General features: G+C 45.2%; 1 protein-coding gene across 2 annotated transcripts in view; it reads right to left on the bottom strand.

Annotated features, from left to right (window-relative positions):
* Window positions 1–23,358, bottom strand: part of ITPRID2 (ITPR interacting domain containing 2) — a 42,756-nt gene extending 19,398 nt beyond the window's left edge. Inside the window, exons 1-9 of one of the 2 annotated variants that reach the window (XM_059820385.1) lie at window positions 23,303–23,358; window positions 23,127–23,175; window positions 17,527–17,576; window positions 16,622–16,678; window positions 13,853–13,889; window positions 12,445–12,543; window positions 11,715–11,923; window positions 10,094–10,788; window positions 6,377–6,449 (exon numbers count right to left, since the gene is read on the bottom strand). In XM_059820385.1, coding sequence (XP_059676368.1) covers window positions 6,377–6,449; window positions 10,094–10,788; window positions 11,715–11,923; window positions 12,445–12,543; window positions 13,853–13,889; window positions 16,622–16,676 — 1,168 coding nt within the window. In that variant the 5' untranslated portion in view covers window positions 16,677–16,678; window positions 17,527–17,576; window positions 23,127–23,175; window positions 23,303–23,358. Of the gene's footprint in view, window positions 1–6,376; window positions 6,450–10,093; window positions 10,789–11,714; window positions 11,924–12,444; window positions 12,544–13,852; window positions 13,890–16,621; window positions 16,679–17,526; window positions 17,577–23,126; window positions 23,176–23,302 lie in introns of those variants that run through there. The other variant, XM_059820386.1, reaches the window with a different exon arrangement.
* Between the last annotated feature and the right edge of the window lie 1,548 nt (window positions 23,359–24,906).

Below are 24,906 nucleotides of genomic sequence, written 5' to 3'. Positions count from 1 at the left end.
TTTGAACAATACAGAGAAACAGCTTGTTTGTTTCGAGCGAAACCTCTTCTCATGCAAAGCCCTACTTGTGAAACTTCAAGCAGTGGTGGAAAAGGAACCATCTTTTACATTTTTCTTTCCTGTACTGTGGAAAAAACCCCACACTGCAGATGTTGCCACTGCTGGAGTTTTCCTTTCACAAAACTGAATCACTGGTTAATTCACATGCAGGCAGTGGAACAGTTGCTTTTGTATTGACACGTACAAATTCACCATCCCTCCTGATCACGGAGATAAAGGAGATCACTTGTCTCCTGCCAGCCTACACCACCCCATACACCCAGAACAGCATCACATGAGCAGAGACAGTGATGCACAGGACTCGGAGAACTGCTAGAGATGGTCCTCCGCTGGTTTAGCGGACAAATACAAAACATCTCTGACACATCGACGGGCAATCTGCCAAAGCACATTCCCAGCACTCATTTTATACATGAAAGATAAGATCCTCCTGCTTCTTCCTTTCTACTTAGATTAGGTAAGTGTTAAAATAGCCTAAAGAGACTCTAAAATCCTCAGTGCTACCCAGGAGTGGCTTCCTCTGGTGCAAGCAGAGGAAAAGCTGCTTTTCAAGGAGATCTCAGCAAGCTCTATAGTACAGTATTGCACGTATATTGTTTCCTACTAGACACAGGAGGCACTCACCAAGTATGGAGTTTACCTTACTGCACCATAAACATTTTGCTTAGCCAGATGGCAGCGTGGGCAACAACTGTATCTCACCTCTAGTTCTCTGCAGAAGTGTAAAAGCTTGGAGATGGGATGAGACCACAGTGGCCTCTAGCCCCCAGACCCCTGCCTCCTCCTCCTCTTCACCCTGGGGCGAAAGCTCGCTGCTATCTTCTCGGAGGCTCAAAGCAGAATTTTGCCCCGCATTCCTTCAACCACTTAACTGTCATCATATAATTAATCCCAGTTCACAGCTCAATGCATTGGAATGCATTATGAAAACTGTTTTGAAACTGCTGGATATTCAGAACTGATTTTTTTTGGTAGTAATTTTGATGAACATTTCATTAACACAGAAATAAAAGCCTGCACAGGCCCAGAAACTTGTGAACACCAGGAGAGGCAAACTGCCTGTTAAACTTCTGTATCAGCGATTTCACACAGCTTTTAGGGAGTGCCTTTCAAATTGTGCTGCTGCCCTGTTATCATGGTAGCCACAATATCCTGCGATGATAAACAACTTTTCTACCTCAAGACAGACATCCCCACCCAGCTCCCAGTAAAGACAATGGAAATTACTTCCCTGAGAACTGAACTAGCTCTTATTAACTGCCCGATACAATTAATATGGCTGAAAGAGCATGCCACGAACAGGTTGCCACTCCAGCTGAGGCTGGTGGGAAGCTGCCACCTCCTCCAAGGTGAATAGTCACCTACTTTGGCCTCCTCTCTGTCTCTTTGCCTACTCGGTGAATTTTAATTTAAAAGGAAAAAGCACTACTGGTAAAAGTGTTAGCCACAGGGGAGAGATTCCAACTAGTTCAGGTAAAGCAATTCACCAGTGTGTGTACTGGCATCTGGTTTCATGTGCATGAAGTTTATTACTGCTCTAGAAAAATATTGACCTGCCTTTCTGTTTCCTTCTCAGTCAATATTTCCTTTTCAGCTATAAAAAAATTACACATATATATATGTCTCCTCAAATCAATTCGTGGCCTCCTTGGAGACACAGTACTAAAGTAAAAATCAATGTCTTAGATCATTTTCTACAGCATTTGTTATTTACACACATGCTTTGACAGCCTTACATGACAGATACTGCCAGACAACTGGTCAGTCTAGAGCGGAGGCACTCATGCCTGCCTCATTGTCTTTATCCATGGCAAGAGACTAGCACAGCATGAACAGATTCAGACTGCCTTGTTTCCACCCAAGGAGACATCCCTTTAATACAGCCATCCCTTCCTTTCTGCGTAGCAGAGCTGCTAGGATTTTTTTTGAACGTTTTAAAGCAAATCAGAGAAGACATTTTTTGTAAGTATGAGTAGTCTTTTTCTACCCCACCTTACCCTTGTCTCTTGCAAGTTCTCACAGTTCTCCACTATACCACTATCATGTAAATTCAGTAAAAACTTTTAAAGAACAGGAATCTCTACTACTTCAGTAGTGAAATGACAAGGTTTGGCTCTATAAAGACTGGAAATGCCAACTAGTACATTGGGATATACTGATACATAATGGCATACACCCTCCTTGTCAACTACTGATCCAGATGTACAACCTGCTCTATGGCACCTGGATGTGTCTCAGTTTCAAGCAGACAAAGGGAAAGCATGAAAACATGTTTAAAAGAAGCTAAAGAGTTACATTCAGATCTTGATTAAAATGCCTCCTGGAGGCATCTTGATTAAAATGCCAAATGGAGAGTCTTAAGAGAAGGAGGTTGTGATGAGATATGGCTCCCCTCTCTTCACCATGAATGCAGAAAATTCAGCACCACAGTCTGGGTTGTAGAGGCTAACCTGCGATCATCCCTTGCCCTGCGTACCCCCACTAAGGCAACTGTACCTTCCGCAAAAAGGTCACCGCATGATGCTGACCAGAGGCAGCATAACAAGGAAAATGTGGGAAAAGGAACCAGCCAAGATGAACAAAACCAGAAGGAACAATCAAACTCACGTCCCAGTTAAACAGAGCACAAACGAAAATGCCCCTTGGATTATTGTTTTAAGCTGTATAAAAAAATAAAAATATTTTTAGGCACTGAATACATGCCAGAGAAATGTGGGTATTCAGAAATATATCAAATAAGCTGACAAAGTTCTAAACAAGAACAGATGATGAAAAAACAAGCCTGCGGTTTACAAAACATGAGAGCATAGATTTATCAGAGAATCACTATCAAATAATGGAATAATTCACCTATTGTAAAATAATATTCAGCTACCAATGGACTGTCAGTCTTACTAATCCAAACAGTCCCATCAGGTACTTGTCTTACACTTTCTGCGTCACTTGACTGCTCACACAGAAGAGGAGGAGAAATACGTGGAAACTGCCCGTGAAGCTTTAGTAACATCTATGTTTCTCGTACCTGCAGTATTGGCAAAGCTCTAATGCACTTTGCATTTCACAAAATTATTAATAAATTGACATTCCCAACTTAGCTATAAACTATTCCATTATGGGATTAAATATCTGTTGCCCCTTTTCCCCATATTGATCGCACCCTGCACTCCAGCACTGCCAAAACCAGCCCAGTAGGGAGCCCTGCTGCTGAAACTCTTCAGAGTCCCTGGGGATTTCCTAGCTTCTGGACAGATAAGCACGACTCCCACAAACACTAAATTTGTTCCAAATGTTTTCTTCTCACTCCCCCATCTCCAATCTCCTGTGGAGCTGCACCCACAGAGAGCTATAAATACAATAATATATTAAGGACAGGAAGTGCTGATGATGTGCTTTCTTCACTTTCAAGAACTAAATTTTCAAAATTAATCACTGCTTTTGACTACCAATGTCAGACTCCTTAAAAGAAACAGGTTTGTGGCTATTAAAAATTTCACAGAGCCACTGATGTCAGCCACCAGACACTCACAAATTACAATGCCTCAAGAATACTTTGTTCTCTACGCGTTGTACTTATATTTGTCTTGTTTGTTGCGCGTTTTTGGAATGGAAGTTGCTGCCGTATAAATATGTCAGGAAGAATTTTGTTTTTCAACTAACAAACCTTCCTTCCAGATAACTTCGCAATAAGTTTTTTTTATAGTGGACATTTAGCAGCACTGTATGTTTACAGTGCAAAGCAACTGAAGCTTTTCATTCTTCTCTACTGCGTTCCTAAAAAAAACCCATGCACAAAAATACATCTACATTTGAGGTTTGCAACAACAAAGAACAGAATTCTGGTTTTGGGCATAATGGATAAACTAGTTCAGTTCAGTACCGTTTGGAAGACAAGACCTAAAAAGTACATCAAGCTAGTCAATACAATACAGAATTCTTTGTATCCCCTATAAAGTGTTTAACAAAGACAGTATGACAGCAAAGCAATCATTTGCAAGCCACTTTGAAAATCTAAGCTTACCACTTATAAACAAAGCTAATCTGAAATGAGAAACATGCTTTAATAAGGAGTCTAAGCAGCAGTAGACTCAGTGTTGTTCAAGCATGTCTTAAGTGTACAGACTATTTCAAAAAAAGAGACTTTTTTTTTTAATTCAAATACTTCACATCTTATTATAGGACCTTTTAAAATGCCTTACAAACTGTTGTAAATGTCAGAGAAAGCATCCACAGCCCTCTGTGTAGATGTAAAATGACACTGCAAGGTTTTTAACAGTCTGTACTGAACAGCACTAATGCTGCTAATTGACACAGAAGTACACCTACATGAAAAAAGAGTACAAATGTATTCCTTCAGGGAAGCATTCATCTGGAACAAATTTTTTGTTTATGGGTGCTTATATACAGTAGAGCCAACACCACTGAAAGAGGTGGGTCTGTATGAGGATCATCAACTGAAATCACATTGCAACAGAAGACCAGTGCTTGAATTTCATGCTGATCCCACCTCAAGAGATTGCTAGTGAGAGTGGCATTTTACATTCAGACACAATGGCCAGCATTTTTAATAAGTGACCATTAACTTTGGATGCCTTCAAACTTGGTGAACACCCACTCTCTGAGAAGACAGGCCTCTACATTGTCTCATGTTGGACAACTTGCAAAAAACAATTGAATACTTAGTTATTTTTAACATTTTGGATAAGTTCTCCACCAAATGCTCTCCCTCTTGGCAATTTTACTGAAAACCATATAGAACAAAGTCCTAAGCTTTCCACATCTCCCAGGTGAAATAAAATGTTGGCCTCAGACTAACTTTTAGCAAATGTGCAAGCTTTCCATCAGCATTGACATCCTTGTTAGATAAGTCATAGAAAACTCTAGGCAATACTTGCATGACAACAAACTGTCATCACTAATCTGTGCCAAGTGTATTCAGAAATGGGTGAGACATACTATCTGGAAAACAAAAGCCAGCATGCCCCGCTTCTGCCATACTGAAGACCCATTGCTAGAACTGCTGGTACACACAGGACCACCTGACTTTTTTTTTCCTTGCATGGAGGAAGAAGAGGGTAAGATAGCCACTGGTAACAGAAACCACAAAATTAGCATTTCAGAAGATGAAAAAATGTATTTTTCTCCTCCCTGACTGCAGCTCCTGGTTCCTTAAGTTGCCTTTCTCTGAAAAGCAACTTTCTGAAACTGCTGAGGCCAGGCAAACAAGAGACTTGACCTGTAAAGAGTGCATCTCTTTACACGTAATCACGTAAAGCATGTAATCATGAACTTTAAAATACAGCCAAGGGAGAAATGCTGGGAACAGTTAGAGATGCAGTTTCTGGTGGTCCTCCTTGGTGGCCTGTGTTTGTAACAGAGGAAGACTAGCGAGTGCAATGCTGTGTTGTGCGAAACACTGCTGAACTAGTAGCACAAGCTATCCCTAATAACCAGGCATTATCCTTCAGTGCTTAGTCCAGAGCATTCTCAACCATGTTAATGCAATTCAGCTGACAGTTCACAAGACTGTCAGTTCATTTGTGAAAAGGCAAATAAGATGATCTCTGTTTCTTAAACAGGTTTTTCTGCCTCTCCTTAGTATCTAGAGATACTAGTCCTGTTTCACCAAGAAACTGCATTGCAGCTAAGCATCTCACTAAATCCAACAGGCTCTATTTCTTCTCTAATTACACATAACAGCTAGAGAACAGACTTCACTTGCCAATGTTGGGCAAAATAACAATCACAAAATGAACTTAAAGATCAGCTTTGTCCCTCTACCAAGCCATAAAATACATAAATAAGAATTTGAGATGAAAGCACAAACTAAGTGAGCCACAAGAGCCAGTGCACAGAGTTCGCCATGTGAAGGACTACAATTTCCATGTGGGTGCAGAGACACTAGTCTTCTGTGCAGCCAGCTTGCAGATGGAGCAGTAGCGCATAGGAAAAAGCTGGATGTATCATGCAATTTAGGTTTAAAACAGTGTAATTTTAGTTTAAATGGCTATCTTAAATTACAGGATCTGTGAGGGAAAAAAAATCCCATACAATCTGAATTAACATTTCAGTTCCTCTGAGGTATCATCAATTGTACAAAAGTGAAAACAGCCAGTGAGGTTATAGGGCTGTTGTCTTGCCTGTAATTTGATTGCCACTTTGCAGTAATGTTCTGTGATTTAGCTGAAAAAGAAACCCAGGTCTTTTTTATTTCTAAAGAGGAAAGAAACTTTAGAAGTTTTAAATATCTGAATCAGCATTTCAGAGAGGGAAGGACACTCAGCAGACTGCTGCCTCCTGGGAGTTGAAGTCTACTCACCTTTCCTTGACTTGGTCACTGCCAGCTGGTGAGAAGCTGGAACGTGCGGTAGATCCCCCTCTGTACTCTGGATCTATCAGGAAGAGATGAATATTTTGTCAGGACAACTGGAATATGTTCCTGTGCTTAAGAATGCCCAAGCTATACACACTGCACATGCGGGGTGGGGCGTTTATTGGGTTTTTTTTCTCCAGTCCAACAGCCTATAATGATTGAGGGAGTAAATCGTATCTCCTTGAACCAAAGTATTACTTCATCAGGTACTCAGCAATGCCCCTGTAGGACAACCGTGATCCTTAGGACAGCACCTCTCATTCACAGCACAGGGCTCCCCTCTGGTTACATTCATTGTGCAAAAAGACTGGGAAATTGCATCCTGAGACACTACTGAGAGTTCTCAGCTCCTCTTTGACAGAAGACTGAAATAATTGTGTGAAAATACCTTTGACCACCTTTACACTACCACTGTCTTTTTCATTCAGCACTCTTGGCCCCTCATTTGAATGTAAAGAACAAGCAAAATACATTTAGAAAAATATATCAAGAGGTCAGCACATAAGGATTGTCATCTGCTGCCCTACCAAGTATTTCCCACAAGCCACCAATCCTCCAGAGTGACCCAGACCCTGCCAGAACCAACTCCAGACTTCACCGCGCCCCGACTTATGGAAATACTTCTTGTGCCTTCCAGTACAAAAAGGAAGATAATGCATTCAGAGCCATGCAGATTTCAACCGGGAAACTTAAAATTACATGAAAATTAATCCTATTACTTAATCACTTTGTGAAACAAAGCCTTATTAAGAAAGCAGTTCTCAGACAACCGTTCAAACAATGAAAGGAATATGCCTAAAATCTCAACAGGGAGGCCTTTGTTTAATTCAAAAGCCAGGGTATGTTTTCTCTTCTGTGTGCTACAGAAAAAATCCTAATGGTTCACATGCAAGTCTACACGCACAAAAATGCCAATCCAACTACCACCCCCAACCCTTCCTTCTAATGGGCTGACTGCCTAATTTCAAAATTACCAAGCAATGAAATTTTCATCTCCATTTTTGATAAACTTAAAAATGCAAAACCAGGATACTGATGGTTTTAAGCCCAAATTAGTGTTTGGCTAAAGAAGCAGCTATATTTGCATCAATATGTGTATAGCAGCCACAAGGGTGCATTTTCTTAATTACAAGAGTTTTGAGAAGTACTTGGCCTGAACTTTTCACCATTAGTAAGTGAACAGCATTACTCTTGTACAATAAACCAAGAGGCTTCTGTTCCTTCAGGAGATGAAGGCTGTACCAAAGGAGTAAAAGCTTATTTTGTCCAAATGCAGGGGAGCATAGAAGGGGCTCACCATTTAAATTTAGGAAAAGTACCTTTAAAAAAAAAAAAAAAGGGAACAGCAAGTAATCTTACAGGCCCTTTGATCAGACTGGCCTTCCAGGAAAGGTGTCTTGATTCTCTCAAATCTCCCAGTTTCTGATGGCTAAATTTGCAGCCTCCCAACAGCTAAGCCTCTTCTCATCTAAATACCCTCCTCCTGTCCTTGGCTGGGAGACAGCACCCCAGCTGTGTCCGCAGCACGGGACCGCTTGACGAGCGCGCAGAAGCACAACCCTCTCCTTCCCTGTCCCTTCAGCCAATATTGACGCTGGTAAATGACCTTCAGGACTGTAACTGGCCACCTCAGGAGCGGGTGTTTGGGGGAAATCCTGCCCTGACTCACTCCCACACTAGCTATCTTCACAGCCACAGACTTCCGAAGGGCGCTTAAACCTCCAAGGCATTCGTAAGCATGGAAAGAGCTTCCTTGATATATCTGTCATCTTTCTTACACATATGAATGCACTCCAAGCCAAGCTGGGAAAATGGGGGGAGGAGCTATTGTCACTGTTTCTAATACGGTTTATTGTTCATTATACCCTGCTTAGAGACGCACGAAAATAAAATCACGCTGCCAGGCATTGTTCTAAAGTTTCTTCAACAAAACTGAATCCCTCCCTCCCAGGGATCTGAAGGCAGTTGAAACATATATATTATATTGCATAAACAAAAATTCATCACAATCCCATCCCACATCACACGTCATCTTGCCAAAACAGCTGTGTTTATGCACTGGCATCATTGCAAAGTGTGTCAACCAAAACTTTGCAAACCCATTGCATTTGCCTTGTGCAGAATTTGGCAAGTCTTCTTCATGTCATAACAGTCCAACTTACTCTGAAGGAAAATTCCTCTTTTTTTTTTTTAACTTAGTTGTTTCAATTTTGCCCAAGAGTACCAAAAAATGGATTTCTCCTCTGGGATACGTGAAACCGGTCCAGCTATCAAGAATATAGAAAAATGCATTGCCACTCAGACCCCTCCCATTGTGCCAACACAAACATTTGTGCAGCTACACAACAAACTGGATCAAGAAAATTATCCAGCTGAAAACTAAGCCAGGAAAAATAAATAAATCGAAACACATTGGGTTTCTTTTTCCCCTCTAAACTGTCCTTGGTTCTGATTCAGAAGATGGCCACACAACATGTGAGTGACGACACAGAGGCACAAACAAGTCACAGGAACTATGAGAGGCTGGATTACCTTTTTCTATATAATGAGTGCCTTCAGCTACAATGTTAGTTGATCTAGAGGAGCCTCAAAAGCCTGTAGTGCCAATACAACACTAGACATAGGATCTACTAAATCATCATTTCCTCATTCGCTGTAAAACTCTGGGGGATTTCTATTCACTTGCTTTCTTCACTCATTTCACCAAATAAATCACAATCCTTCATTTTACATATCTATTTCACATAGATAAAAAAGTTAACTGCTGAATTGTTAACAACAGCCACTTCGAAACGTGTCCACAAAAACACCTGCTGAGTTAAGTTAAGGCAGATCTTACAATTCAAGGTGTGAGTCTATGCAAAAAATTGCATTCCTGAATTTGTAGGCTGTGCGTTTACTAGCCTAATAAACAAATCACTTACAGGAGCCTAGGAATTAAAATCCCTTTGTGACAATTATCAATCAAAAAATGGATACATGCATTTATGAAGAAATTAAAAGACAGCTAGCACGGAATGTGTAACTAAGCTATCGCCAAAGGCACAAACAGCAACCTTCAGTGTGCTAATTTCCAGAGAACAAGCAAATCAACATATAGTAGATTGCCATCAAAACCAAAAGTTGCACAAGATGAGCACTTCAACCTACTTGACAGCCCCTTTCCCTTTCATGCAACAACACTCTTGCTCCATCGACAAATTATTGAGTATTTATCCTCAATCAATATCAAATAATAAAGTGAGTTTACTTTTAGGCAACAAAAATAAAGATTTCCAGTTAGCAATTTAAGCAAAGTAAAAATTTAAAACCAAAGGCTTTCATATACATAAAGGCAAACCTAGATCTATTTCCACAGGAAAAGTTCCTAGTAGTTTTGCCAGTGACTGCAATTACCTGAGCTCGATGAAAAAAAGAATGAGAACTTTCCTGCTGACTCTCAGGAACAACAAAACAGCAGCAGCAGCAGCAGCAAGTTATTTCATTAAAAGGGTCAATTAGAGCAGCTTACCGAGAGAGAGCGACAACTGTCCTATCACTCAGAGAATTTAAAGCATTCCTGGAGAAAACACTGTCAGCTACACCGGAGAGAACATTCCTCTGCTGGCAGCCAGCAAGTTATGTAAACTCTATGCCAAAACAAAGTCATCTATCTCCACCTACCTCTTCCATCTCAAAGGAGTCCTTCTGCTGCAGCATTAGATTCATTATGGATGGGTTTGCGAGGGGAGTGCAGAGGTCTCTACCTGGCGATGCTGCGGGCAGCCTTTGCGTCGAGGCACTGCTGTTGGATGTGCTGGAACTGCTGCTGAGGCTTGGCGAGTCCAAAAGACCAGATTCTTCACACGGTCTATCCTGGGCACTTGCCAGCCTGCCACTTTGCACATCTGCTGGAGGCACAGTATGCTCTTGCTGATCATTAGTCCCAGCAGGAAGGTTTGCAGGTTTACGTATGTCCGCAGCATTTGTCTGACTACTAGCTATCTCCTCTTTTACAGTAGCCAAAAAAGAGGGGGAGTCTTTCTTTTTAGAGTATTTTGGTAATTTAGATTCATTTTTAACATCATTTTCCTCGCTTCCTGGTTCAGCTGGACTTTTCCCTTTTTCAACTGGTGAAGGAGTTGAGCAGCCGCTGCAATCGGCTTGCTGTGTGCCGCACAGATTGAGCTTAGACAAGGTCTTCATTAACCGACTGGCTGTGTTGCTGCGATTTAAAGGGGGAGGGCTGGATGCCTCTTTGCTGGAAGACACTGAATTCATGCTACCAATTTTCTGCAAAGGAGTCCCAGAGACTTGAGAATACAAAGAAGAGAAAGCATTGGCCACAGTAGTAAGCACTTCAATCTGACGAAAACGACCTGCACGAGAACAAAACATAAGGCAGAGTTTATGAGGATGTTTGCCGTCATCACATCCCAGACCTGTTGATCCATCTCCACATGATGATTTGAATTCTCAGAGACAGCTCTTTCGTCATATCTGAAGAGGGAATTTTCATCATTACCTCCACCCACCCCCAAATCTCCTCCTACTTATATCAAGGGTCCCAAAGGATGACTGAACACTGCCTAGTCCTGTAACATGAGTGATACCACACAGTATGAAAAAATGGAAAAAAACTTCGCAAGAATGTTTGGTAAATGTGCAAGGAGAACAGCAAGGAAAGCTTTCACAAAGTAAAAAAGGGACACAGGTACACAAGTGCAAGTTAATTTACAAAGTGCTAGGAAGAAAAGGGTTACTCGCATTGCTCTCTCCATCTACAACTACAAGAGGACATTTCAGCTATGCCCTCATTTCAGCAACGCTCATTACTGACCTAACAAAGCTCCTGTCCAAGTCAATAGAAATACTGACCCAGATTTCAACAACTACAGAAGTAGGTTGCTGCTGACAGATTCCAAAAATCCCACCCAGATACTGAAGAACACAAGAAAAAGACAGATACTGCTATTTGTTTCAGTGCTCTAAAGCTACAACAGGAGGCAAGCTTAGGAGCAAGAAGCAGAAATGATACAAACCAGAAGGCACTATATCTTACAGGATGCCTTTCATTTCTCTCCCCCACTATAAATCCCTTCCCCTCACCCCCAGGTGTACAACACTGATGGTCACTTCTTGCCATATTTAAGACCAAACAAGAGTTTTATTATGGATTCTGGATGGAATTTGGCCTTTAGACTGTAAAGGGGTTTTGCCAGAACACTAGATATACACCTTCTTTAGAGGTTGTTTACATAGTTCAAAAACTTAAAAATAAACTTTGCTTCAAAAACATACTTACTTGTTAAAGCAAAATTTGGATTTTCCACTTCCATGCGCTGTATTTGGGCATTCAAAAACACTTTGATATCTATCCCTCTGGCAAATGATGATGAATTAAAAAATCTTGCTGGAATTTTTGAAGCAATATCTGGTTCATCTCTTCCAAATCCGAGGTTATAGAGCACTTCTTCAGGATCTTCCTCATAAAGCTCCAGTAATTCAGAAACACTAGACAAATGAAAAGATGTTTACTATCTACTTGTGTCTTTTTAAGACCCAGTCTCTTCTGTCCAACTGCTAATTCAGCCCAGTAGCCAGCTTGGTCTATCGAACTTCTGACTCCTACAGCTCAGTCTACTTAAGGAAGTAATTGTGGAGATCTCTACATCTGAAGTTTTGGTTCACATCACCAGACGTGTCGGCCCAGACACATCTCAGATCCAATCCTGTAATTTATAAAGTCAGCCCTCATTCTGCAGAGCTCCCATTTTAAAATGTCATTAAAATTTCAGACATTTCTAATGTTTGGGCCCATTTGTTAGTATTTACCACAAACCACAACTAAAAACAAGTATCAGTTTTTCAAGCAGCCAAATGAAAATTCTCTCCTCAGCTACTAAACGCAACAAAGCACGTAAATCAAGCCAAGTCCATTTAACTGAGGAACAGAAGAAGTAAGTTTTGCCAGCAAAATGCGGCCAAATTCCACTGAACTGTGCCATGACCTTCAAAGCACAGCTCTCTCTTACCTTGAAACAGTCGCGCTGCTTTTTCCAGAGCCGGTGGAGTTCATACTTCTCCCCTTCTGGTGGAACTGCAGCCTCCTCTCCTTCGCCAGCACACCATTGCTGTCAACACAAATGGAGAAGACCTCTGCGATAAACCCCTTTTGTTCGGGGACTCGATTCTCTGTCTCAGAGCAGAGCTAAGCCTCCAGCGCTGCTGAATTTCTCTTTTCCCCTTCAGCGTTATCTGGTTTATATTAGCCATGTCATTTATTGAAATACAGTAACAAAAGCGAACCCTGGGATGCCTCAGTAAAAATGTACGTAGACGGTAAGAATTTGAAGGCAAATGCAAGCTGAATAAACAAATCCCTGATCTCCCCTTGCTGCCCCACCCTCCCCGATCCCACCCTCCTCCAGCAAGGAAGCCCGGCCTCGGGTGAGCTGCCCTGTCCTGCCTTTCCCTGCCCTTCTCCGTGCCGCTGCCTCCTCCAGCGGGAGCACCTTGCCATGGCAGGGCCACTTCTCCCTGGCAGGGCCACCTCTCCATGCCTCGGGTACCCGGCTCCCCCTCACCCTTGGCTGCCACACACGCAAGGCTGTCAGCCACCCCGGTAGTGGTCGGGGAAGCTGAAGAGGCTCCAGGCTGGAGGAAATGGAGCAAGACGAGCTCCAACCAAGGCTGACGGCCAGTTTCTTTCCCAATCCCAAACTATTTCCTCCCTGCATCTGGAGAAGCCGCCTCAGCATTAGGTGGTACCTCGGCCTCAAACGTATCGTTACCGACAATCTCTCTGGGGGACAAACCTTCCCAGGGTGAATTTTACTGTACAAATCCTAACACACACACGCACCCCCCCCAGAACAACCACCGACAAAGCAAAGACAGAGGATTCACCTAAAAGCGTATTTATGGGGCCTGGCTCAGAAGTAGCAAGGATGCTGCCCACACGGGCTGTACTGGTATTTGCTGAAGGCTCCACAGGGGTTTTAATCACAGCACATTTTATTTAGAAGCTCTCCCTATAAAGCAGGGTCTCTCAAAGTCTTTTTTCCCACTCCCAAAGGATATCTGCCCTGAAAGGTAAAACTAATTTTCCCTTGAAATTTCTGAAATGGCAAGGGATCACGAGGCAAAGAAGGTAAATCACACTAAGTTACTTAGAAGATTTGGCATTTCTCTGTTTTCCTCCTGTTACCGCAAAATCTATGTCAGGTCTGCTGGAAGAATAAAAATCTGCTTTTTTTTCTGCCATTTCATAATGACTGTTTCTGTGCTATCTGGATCCTCTCTTTCCCTCTCACGTAAGCTGACATGACCAGAAAAGCTTTAGCTCTGAGGCAGCCTCCATGACTTCCACTGCCCCCTCTCCCCCCCACCCTCTAGTATAAATATTTCTCTGAAGTAAACAACAAAAAAAAAGATGTTTACCATGTTTCCATTTGGGTATCACTCCGTAGATGATTAGCTGTAGAGAAACAAAAAGTTACACACAGACCTCTTCAGAATTACACTTCCCACAACCGGTATGAAGAAGCAGGCAACGAGCACATTTACCAATACTCCCGCATAAGCCAATTTTTTCTCTTCCCATATAAATGTGAATGTCAAGTGTTTCTAGTATACAGCTGATATAAAGATGATCTGGTTTATTCAGGCTCTGTTTAAAATAAAATCTCACATGGACACAGGTTTACATACTGTCATTAATCATATTAACTTGAAATTTTACGCGTGGTAAGCTAGTTATTGTTATATAAACCTTTTATTGCTTTGCAATTGAAGATGCAATTACCAGCTGCAGGGCTGCTCCCGGGCAGGAAGGGGAGGAGGAGAAGCCGGCACACAAGGATTGCTCCAGTAGAGAAAGTAAAGAACATAAGAAAGGCAGCTGGCCCCACGGCCAGGTACTGTGACTGTATTCGTTAGTCATTACAGTAGCACGGTCTGCTCTCCAAGTGGGGCAGGGCCCCGGCTGCCCGAGCTGTGCCAGCCATGGACAACAGTTAGGTGAAGCCTGTGGCGCCGATGGGACTGGAGAGGGCTCTGGAAGGAGGACGGCCACCAGGTACCAAGCACCTGGTGACCAGCCTCCGACAGGGATGTCAGCACTTTCTGCAGCTGGATCAGCCCAGCTCCACATGGGAACATCCCAGGCAGCATTATTCTTTCAGAAAATCAACACCCTGTCAAGCCAGAGAGTTGAGCACCAGCCTTAAATTATGGGTTCCCCAAAGAGGCGACTCAATGTTAACAAGCTTGCCCTGGGAGACAGACAAGGAGCGTGCATATGCTGTAGCAGCCCTCAGAATCAGCTATAAAAAGAGCAAAGTGATGACAAACACGCTGCCAGGAAAACCCGGTATCTCGACTCGCTGTGCCAGCGGGGTAGAGTCAGCCACAGAGAGCAAACATGGAAAACCTCTCTCTTCTTTTCAGAGGCATCACGAAGAAACTTAAATGTATACAAAACACAGATACCACACCTCTTTTTTTTTTAATATTCTTGCCTGTAAGATTACGGTAAGCCTGTCTATATGGATTAGCTGGTGACTAGTGTGAACAGCTAAACCATGGGGTTTAACAGCTCACCAGGGCGCTGGGGTTACAGGACCCTGCCCGATGCCCTCTGCACCATTCACACAGGGCTCTGGCTTGTATCTGGATTCAGGCAGCCAGGGATGCACAAGGGCAGGCCATTCATACCCGCCTCAAAGGGGCTGTGTGTCTGGCAGGGCACGCAGCGCTGCTCCACACAGCTCTGTTGTCCCCTTGTTCTCAGATGGGAAACGAAGCCCTGCAGAAACAACCGTGTCCTTACCCAGGAAAATCAACCAGCGATTCTAGTATCGGGACCTTTATAATCTGAAAAGGAGGGAAATGACCTTCTGCCTAAATCATGCTAAAGGCTCGTAAAAACCAGAAATCCGTGGGAATGATAAGGGAAAAAATTGAAAAGAAAAAAGCGGCAGGATGGTTTAAAATGTACTGGCTCTTGTATTACTGGCCACATGCTCAGAGCTTGGATTATCATTACAAAGAAACTTTTCCTATGAAATCTTTGTACTGCAGGCAATCTAACAAGTGGAAAAGACTGTCAGAAAGAAAATTTAATCCTATTTAATCTGTTGCAGTAATGGACTCATTTAGTGCTTCTCCATCATTATCAGATCAAGGTCATTATCAGATCAACTGTTTTCCTTAGAAGTCTTGAATCTTTAAAGATATTTCGTTCTTCCAGGTCCTGTCCCACTACTTTGACATCACTGGTAAGACTGCTGTGGAAAAAAGGGCTTTGTACTCTACAAGTTCTAACACTTTGCAAAAGTTGTAGTTCAAAAAACATTAAATCTAAACGAGGGGAGTTGTTTTGCCTTTTTTTTTTTTTTTTTACACTGAAAACAGATACTGTCTTATATCCCCTATCCTGCAGATAACCCCAGGACCTGGTTTGTGAGACTGTTTTTTGCTATTTTATTTCAGAATGTTGCTGTTAGAACAGGATCCACAATGCGTTTGTTTGTTTGTTTGTTTGTTTATGGACACCTCTAACCCATGATCAACAGAGAGGCTAAAAGTCTTTTTCTAACAAGTAAGTCCACCATGAACAGCCACATCTCCTTCCTCTTAAAAAAGGGAAGAGAGAAAAAGCAAGCAGCTAGCAACAGCAAAGTGTATATCGTGGCTGATCCAAAATACTTACTCAGCTTTGGTGCTTTTCATTTTTAAAAGCACTTAGCCCTTAATGGGTTTGCCTCTTAGCTGACAGAATTTCATTCCTCCCTTCAAAAGCCCACACATGCCACTCCCAGGGGATTCAGTGGAAGTGGGGCATGCACAGCTGCCAAGAGTAACCCATGGACAAGAAGAGCAAGTAGGAGAAACCACTTTCTCACAGCCTCAGTGAGTGCTCCAGGCTGTGCTGCCACTGTGGGCATTAAAATGAGAAGGCAGAAGCAAATTCAGGGCTGCCTCTGACCTTCAGGTTAGACCAGAATGTTTAACACCAGCAATAGTCTAATAAAGACAAAAAGCAAATCCTCCTGCATTTTCCTGTGTGCTTCATGCTGGTTTTCTATCCAGCTTTATCAACTGCCTTTGACCAGAAGGGAAATGCTGTCTTTCAAAATAAAAATCAGATGACTGAAAGTAATTTTTTTTTTTTCTAGAAAAAGAGAGTCATAATCCTGCCACACCCACCTTCAGCTCCCAGGGATAAGTCATCTTCAAAACTTCCTCCATTTCTCACCAGCATGCCTGAAAATGTACAGTTAGCAGTTCAACAACTAGAATGCTGCAGTGTTTTCTTTCCAACAGCTTAACTAAAGATATTAGCAAGATACTTCAGTTGATACAACAGGACATAACCAGACTATATTTACAATCTCTGCATTACTCATACACTAAAAACGCACTACAAAGTGAGAAGTTACATTTGAGAACATAGAACTATTTTGAAAGAGAACGGCTACAACACTGCTTTAGTTTTGTGCTCAGAAACATCCCTGAGTCAACCTGCAAGCAAATTAATTGCAAGTGGGAACCTGGAGGTACCACCCAACACATCTGTGCCTTCTGCTGCTACATTATCTATCCTCCAGACATCTTACCAGGGGGATCCAGAGTCTGAGTCCAGCTTAGGCATTCCTCTCTCTCTCCCTGTACCAGATTAAGAGCTGAAGCGAAGAATCCCAGCACAGCAAGTAATTCCTCTGCACCCTGTCACTACCTGCACATTCTCACTGTACTTTGAACTTTAGTATTCAGACCTGCTCAGATAGTAAAATTTTCAGGTGTGGCAACCAGAGTTGTTAGAGGCAGAGACTGCCTAATGCTCACCAGCTCAGAGAGGAAATGACAACCTCCCCGTTCGGCACATTTTGGGGGTGTTTTTAGGGCTTACTAAACTCTTCAGAAAGACTTTTTCAGGGTCTTTTCCCGCTTCTCCAATTTCTCGGGCACAACTGCTTCACAGTGCGAATAACTCAGCAACGCCGACTAGGCTGTGGTTTGTGCCGCTGCTAAAGAGCCAAGGTCTCAGGTGAACGTCCAGAGAAGCACAGTTCCCAGCAAAAGAGATTTCAGTAGGTAAAGCCTTTCCTTACCCTTCAACAGAGGATTGCTTTGCTCATCCAGGGAGGCTCCCAGAGGCGTTCTGAAACCACAGAAGAGATTAATACTACTTTAAAAACTTGCTGCTTCATGTCCTTCCTTACAGTGTGTAACAAGCTTGTGATAGCAGCAGTTGTCCCTCCCTCCGCCCCCAGAAAGCACAAACATCTGAGGACTGGCAATAACTTCCTAAACAATCCCCAGCCCTCTGAACAAATACGCCTTGTAGGGAAAAACAACAAAACAGGTTAATAATAACTGCAACGCTCAGGCACTAGTCAGTGGCAAAGCTTCGGGGTCAGCAGCCCTCTCTCGAGGAAAATCATGGGCTTCTCAGCAAAACACCCAGAAAAAAGGATCATGGGTTTTGACTGGACTAAATCAATCTCATTTTATATGACAAAAACTGTTGCCATTTTTCTACCCATTTAAAACTTCTTGGAGAGAGGGGTAAAAAGCTGTATTTGCTGATCAGGAACAAGATAAAATCTTGACAGCTATGTTAGCTATCACTTGTCAGTTCTGATGCTTTATAGACTCTTCACTTTGGCTCTTATTTGGATGATTCCTGCTATTGCTGCTCCCTAAAGGGCAAGGGAATTGCTGAACCTCATGGTGCCCAAAAGGAGCCACAGCAACCGCAAACATGACAGGTCCAGTCCCTCTCTGGGTTCACGCTACAGTTGTTGACATTAGCTGGATGTTTCCACATCTTGTCTCTGAAACATGTTTAATCAAAGGCCTGTCACTATTAAGTAGTGCAGCATTAACTCTCAAAGCCTAAAACAAATTCAGAAATATAATACTCATAGAGAAGGAGAAAGCAGCTGATTTATGTGCCTATATTATGCATGTTTCATTTGAGTTTTTAATTAGACAAACACATAAACCTGCCCAAAGACCTGAAAGTAAACAGTGCTCTGATACATTATTTGTTTTGGTGCCATGGCCAAATGAAGCAAGGAAAGTTTGCATCTGCTTACTAACAGGTCTTACACTTCACAGCTTTTTTTTCTTCCCCCTCTGAAAACAGTTCGCTCTTTCCACATGGGGCCTGCTGACAGGGAGCAAGCTCACTTCGATGTGTCTTTTGCGAAGCAAAGCAAAGCCCTGCCGCGGTGAGACGCCGAGGTAAACAGCCAGAGCATCCAGGTGGGCGAGCGTGTTTCAGGCGACAGGACAGGCTCTGCCGAGGCGCAGATCTCCCAGGTTCTGCCTGGCTGTCCTGTCAGGGTTTGAAAAAACTTAGGGCATATTGTCTAAACCTGTCACACTACAACAAGCCTTACGTTCTGAGGTAAGAACTATGCCAGTTGTTTACTCTCTGGCTTTGACGGGTGCGCTCCCATCCTTCTCCCTCTCCTTCCCTGGTAGCTACTTCCCCATCTCTACCTTTTCAAGGTAGAAACATGCTGGCAGCGACTTTGACAGCCGAGGTCAGCGCTGCATGCACTGGCTGGCAGAAAACAGTAAAAGCCAGCAGCGGAGCTGGCATTTTCTTTCAGAAATTAAGTCTGTCACCTCTACAGCATGTTAGCAGCTAGCAGAAAAGCAGCCCTGTCAACCACCCATCTGCTGCCCTGCTTGCACTGCTGCACGCAGGCGCAGCCGCCTTATACCCCCTGCCTTTGAAAAACTTGCGTTTAAGAACTAGACACAACACGAGTTTACACAAGGGGCAAGTATCCACACAAAAATCCTCCTGGACAACAGCACGGCCAGCTCTGCCTTTCCGTGCCAGGATGTTTTTCACCAGCAAGGCCCACGAGCCAGCTTGGCCGGCTGTGCCTCAGAGCGGCTCCACGCCCTCAGGAAGGTTAGGGCTGGGGGACCCTTCCACTTGCTGGGCCCTCAAGATGAGGTCTCCCTGCCGGAGGTGCATCACGGCAGGTCCCCAGCACGTCCCGGCAGCCTTCGCACGGCGGCCGGGCAGGAGTGGCACGTGGAGACCAACAGCAATCAGAAGGCAGCCAGAGCAAGGAGCAAGTAAGCGGGTGTGTGCCTGGATCAGGGGATCCTACGGTTTTCCATTTGCGTTCACTCATTTATTATTGTATTTTAATATATATGGCAATAACTTATCTCAGTATCGGTCTACAAAAGAACGGAATGAACTCTCGATGCCCACATTGCCATGGGACGTGGGTACGCAGCCTCAAGGCTTCCTCTCTTTCCAGAGGTTGGTTTGCTCAGCTGCCGGTTGTGGTAGGGTGGTCTTCAGGAACGGGACGAGGGTTTTGCACTGTGCCATAAAAGTGTTTAAACCTGAGCTTTTAAAGCCTAAATTGGCCAGGAGCCGTGTTTATTTTAAACTTGAAGCAAAAAATCTCTTCTTTCTGAGGCATTTCAAGAACTCACTTCCTGCATATCGACAGAAGATGGCTCCTAAATACCTCCCGCATCCCCTGTACTACTGGCAGGGTTTAAATATACTCAATCAAAATAATACATGTCACCACAGAGTTGATAAAATTTCTTCTTTTCCATCAGTATAATACAAACACTTGTGTTCCCTGTCTTAGCTTTACAAGAGTTAAAACTAAAAACCTTTGTAAGCTTCCTTATTACTTCAAAATGCGTTTTCAAAGTACCAGGGAGAGAGTAAAGGATGGCTTTCTCAAAGGCATGGGATTCCCAAAACATGAATGAACCAGAAACTTTGGGTAACATCTGACATTTCTTAAGCCTCCATAATTCTTATCACAGTGTGATACACACTTGCTCTTTTTTTTGTTTTGTTTTGCTGTTGGTTGGGGCTTTTTTAAAAAAAAACAAAAAATGTGTCTATCAAGTTAAATAGCCTGGGATATTAGGAACCCTCCTCTCTCCTCCAAAGCAGATGTGACACAGAGATGCCAAGTAATAAGAGCCCCAAACTGCTAACATGAATATCAAGGGACAGCTAGTAAATCTTTTTATCCATATTATAATACTGTCGATGCTTTTGGAAACAAACAAAGGAATAAATTTTATAAGCAGATCTATTTATGCAGTGGATTGATATTAAGTTTTTTTGTGCTGCTGCCAACTCAAACCAGAAAATGAGATTTTAGAAGTGCCAATTTTCCTCTGATGTACATTTCACAAAAGCTTACAGAAACTCAAGACAAAATGGGAAGGACTGCTTTTAGAAGATATGTTAACAGAGAAAATACTTTATTTTAGTAAGGGATTCACTTGTAGTAATGGTTATATTTTTGCAACAGAGCTAACTCGTAAGAATGAGGTTGTGCGATGGACCAGAAACAGAAGCTCAGTCTGTGTATGTTGCCCACACTTTGTAGCAATCAAAGCTCCACAGCAAAAACAGTGTTATTAAACAAATAAAAATTTTCAGGGATGACAACAATTGTAAATTTCACAACTGTTGTTTTTAAGTATTCTTTTTTAAACAACACACTGTAGTATCTGTAGGGCTATTCTGTCATCTGCTAATGCTGTCCTCTTTTCCTATATACACTGTTATCAAGAGAGAATCAATTCAGGGTTTCTAAGCATACAGTCACTTCATAACAGTCCAAGTTGAATAATCATTTTCCTGCACATACTAGCTACTGCTCGCATTTATATTAGATACAAAAAATGAAACCACTCTGCAGTTTTAAAACACAAGGGACTGTGCACTACTCCAGGCAGCTGGGATAGCACCTCCCAGATATGAACCGTATATGCATGCACTCTGCACGTTACAGAGTCAGAGGCTAACTCCAGTCTGAATAGCTTGGTTTAAGAGATCTTCTAAAAAATGCAAAATTTATCTTTCAAGGAGAACACAAGATTCTTCTGAAAAGATTTACAACAGTAAATAGCTATACTTTAAAAGACTTCTGTGGAAGGGCCACAATGGGTTTCACAAACATGCATTAACTAAATTTGCATCTCTGTACAAGCAAAAGGGTAAACTCGCGCTTTATTTCCTTATGTGTAAAATATGGAATCAGAGTGTAAAATAAGGTTACCATATTTTGGAAATCAACTGCCAGAGATGCAAACACATTCCACAGAAGCATTTGGTGCCAGTTTTAACAACAGTTAGTTACCAGAGCACATGAATAAAACTGCAAGCTTTGTGTTATTACTCAAGATTTGTGACCATCTATTAAACGTTCACATTGTCAGTTGCAGTTTTGTGCTACTCCTTAAATTCTGTATGGAAATGGTAAGGATCACAGGTCCAGGGGAGATTCTAGACACAAATCCTGCAGATACAGAGGGAAGTGACACTGCAGCATTAGGAAGAATTTCTCCCTCAGGGGCCTCTTTCCCCTCCACTCCTCCATTTTTTGCCCTCCGTGCTCAAAAAGTACTTCTAATAAAGCACCAAATTCATAACACTTATTTTTAAGGATATACTTTGCTAGACCAACAGGACACCAGTTTTCAGGTAAAGTCAGGAAAGACTTCTCCCATTCTGGCATTTGGGAAGAACAGCCTGTCAGGTCTGAACATGGTATTTTAGGAATACAGTATGATTTTAAGCGTCTAGCTGCCAACGCCCCCTCCAAGGCACAGCCTGTAGATATCTGAAGAAAACTATACTGAGGACCCTGTAGCTATGAAGCAACCCACACTTCAGTTACAGGCGTAAGCTCAGCTCAGCCACTTACTAGATCAAAAGATCACAAAGGCACAGCTAATCTCAGAGGTAAATTTTCATCTTAATGTAGCTGCTCTCAAAAGGAGAAGGAAACCAGAAATACCAAGTAGGGAAGGTCTTGAAATGTCGTTGTTAACTACTGGGAAGCTAATTACTAGCTTCTCCCCATCAACTCTGTCTCCAAGGGCTGCCAGGACTGAATGGAAAAAAAGACAGGACAAAAGCAGCTGCTACTGGATGCACCATTTACACTTTTATGTGACTGAGAACGAAGAAACAGTAATGTTGTCTGCCCATTCCAAACACCGAGGAAGTATTTTGTCATAGTAGCAGAAACATGGAATATATATACCACGTCGCAAGTTAAGGATGTCAGTCCATATGGCAGACGTGGAGAGAGACTTGGATAAATAAAGTTAGTCTAAATTGTCACATCACTCTTTAAGACCCCGAAGCACAGAGGCCATTGCTGTGTAAGCTCCGTTTCCTTAAACCTGCAGCAAAAACCAGGCAAGGCAACAGGAGGCTTTAAACCGGAGCCCCTCGGTGAGAAATGGAGCAGCTTCCAAAATAACGCTGCCTTCCTTACCCTAAACTGAGTTCCTCCTTGGCTGTTGAAAGTCTTCAGCCTCATTACATGAGACACCAAGGAGAGAAAAGGTGCCAAAAGCCAGCTCTTCTCTAGCCATACGTGCATAGGCTATTGCTCCCCTTTGTAACCCCAACTGAAGCTATAACCCATGTAAAACCGACGGGCACTTGTACTCCAGGAAAGCTCATGGCAGTGCCGGTGGCAAACATGCTCCAAGAGCGCAGAGATGCCCACGCCAACCCACGGGACAGGACGCCGCCGAGACCTCCTCCCCTCCGCTACGCGGGAGCTGCCCGGCCCGACACCCCGCGTGGGGGGCCGCGGGCTCCGGCCCCGTGTGCGCAGCGACCCGCCGGCGGCAGCCGGAGCGGGGCGGCAGGGGCGGGCTCGGCGGGGGCACCCACCTGCAGTCCTTCAGCCATATCGCGATCTTCTCGTTGGGAACGCTGTGGCCTTCAGGGCAGACAGGAGAGAAAAGCCGACGGTCAGTAACAGCCCGTCCGTCGGGGGCGGCCCACCGAGGCCGCCCCCGCTGCCGGTCCGCGGGGTTCCCTGGGGCCCGCCGCCCCCCGGCACTGACCTGCTTCTGCGGCCAGCGGCAGCTCCCCGCCGGCGAGATCCTCCTCCTCCTCCTCCTCCTCTTCTTCCTCCTCCTCCTCCTCCTCCTCCTCCTCGCCGCGGGCCAGCGCCGCCGTCGCTGCCGAGAAATCCTCCGCTTCCGACGCCTGCCAGGAGTCCCGGCTCTTGGCCCAGGCCTTCCTCTTCTGGGTCGCCCCTTGCCACTCCTCCGCCGCCGGGGGCTCCTCCATCGGGACGGCGGCGCCGGCGGGGGCCTCACGCCGGGAGGCGAATGCCGGAGAGAGCCAGCCTGCCGGGGGAAGGGGAGCCGCGCCGTCCGAACGGGGGCCGCACCGGGGACGGGCCGCCGGGGGGCGCGGGGCCGCCGTCCGCACAGCCCCGCGGGAGCGCCGCCGCCCCGCCCCGCGCTCACACACGCGCACACCCCCCACACGCACCCGCGATCACACCCCGGCCCGCCCCCAGACCCGCTCACCGCCGCCCCCCGCCTTCCCCCGCACGGCCGCTCCCGGCCCCGCAGGTGCCAGCCCCGGCCCCGCCGCCGGCAGCCCGCGGGGCCCGCCCGGCTCCCCCCCCCGCCGCCGCCCGGGACGCAGCGGGCGGGCAAGAGGCTGGGCTGGGGTCGGCCCGGCCCGGCGCCGCTGCCCGCGGGTACTCACATATCGCGCCGTGGGGAGGCGGCGGCGGAGGCTGCGCCCGCCCGCGCTGCGGACGGCGGCGGCGGCTCTGACTTCCTCATACCGCTGCGGGGAGAAAACTCGGCGGCCACGTGATGGCAGCGGGGCCGGCGGCAGCTCGCCTCCTGCCGGGGCCGCCCGCACCGCCCGCGGCCGCGCCCGCACCGGCCGGGCCGGCCCGCGGCCGCGGCGAAGCCTCCTCGGCACGGGGATGCAGGGGGTCGGGGCTCCGGGCTGGCCGGTGCTGGGGCAGCGCGGCCGGGGAAGGGGCGGGAGGGCTGCGGTCCGCAGGGAGGGCGCCCTGCGCCGCCCGCGCTGGGGTGGAGGCTGGGCCTGGCTGGGCTCAGCCGCGCTCGGTGGCCTGGGCCCGGCCGGCCGGCGTGGGCATGCGAAGGGTGTTCCAGAGCAGGACACATGCAGAGCAGGCAGAGGGGCGTTTGAGACATTTCTTCTTCGGGGAACTGGAGTGCTGGGAAGAGGGAAGGCACACGAAGACAAATAGCTTGGCTAGGCACACACAACCTTCTGCCTCGTTTTCGGGGGTGTGAAATCGGGTACACCTCTGCTTGGGCACAGGCAGACGTCTGCAGGGGCACCGGCAGTACCGAGCAAGGCCTCTTAAAACCTTAGATGCACTTCAAGCCTGTATCATCTGCTTCAGGGTGTACTCAAGCAACCAGAGTCAACGAAACACCAGCAAAAGACAAGTCCCTGTGTCTGGGAAGGAGGTGTCGCGCAAAAGGCCACTTTCACTCTCGGGAGCGGAGAGCTGCTTCTTAACCACTGTCTCCGGCTCGCTCGCTGAGATGCCGGCCAAGGTCTCTGCAGCGAGAGCCCTGCGCCGGGCACCCTGCCTTGGCCGTACCTCGCGTGAGGGTGCCCGTGGCTGGGCCAGCCCCTGTGGGCTAAGGGGCCGGTCGGTGCCTGC

The sequence above is a fragment of the Gavia stellata genome, chromosome 8 (assembly GCF_030936135.1).
Source record: "Gavia stellata isolate bGavSte3 chromosome 8, bGavSte3.hap2, whole genome shotgun sequence".
In the NCBI taxonomy this organism is placed as follows: domain Eukaryota; kingdom Metazoa; phylum Chordata; class Aves; order Gaviiformes; family Gaviidae; genus Gavia; species Gavia stellata.
The sequence above is the reverse complement of the archived record's forward strand: the minus strand, read 5'-3'. Positions and strand labels throughout refer to the sequence as shown.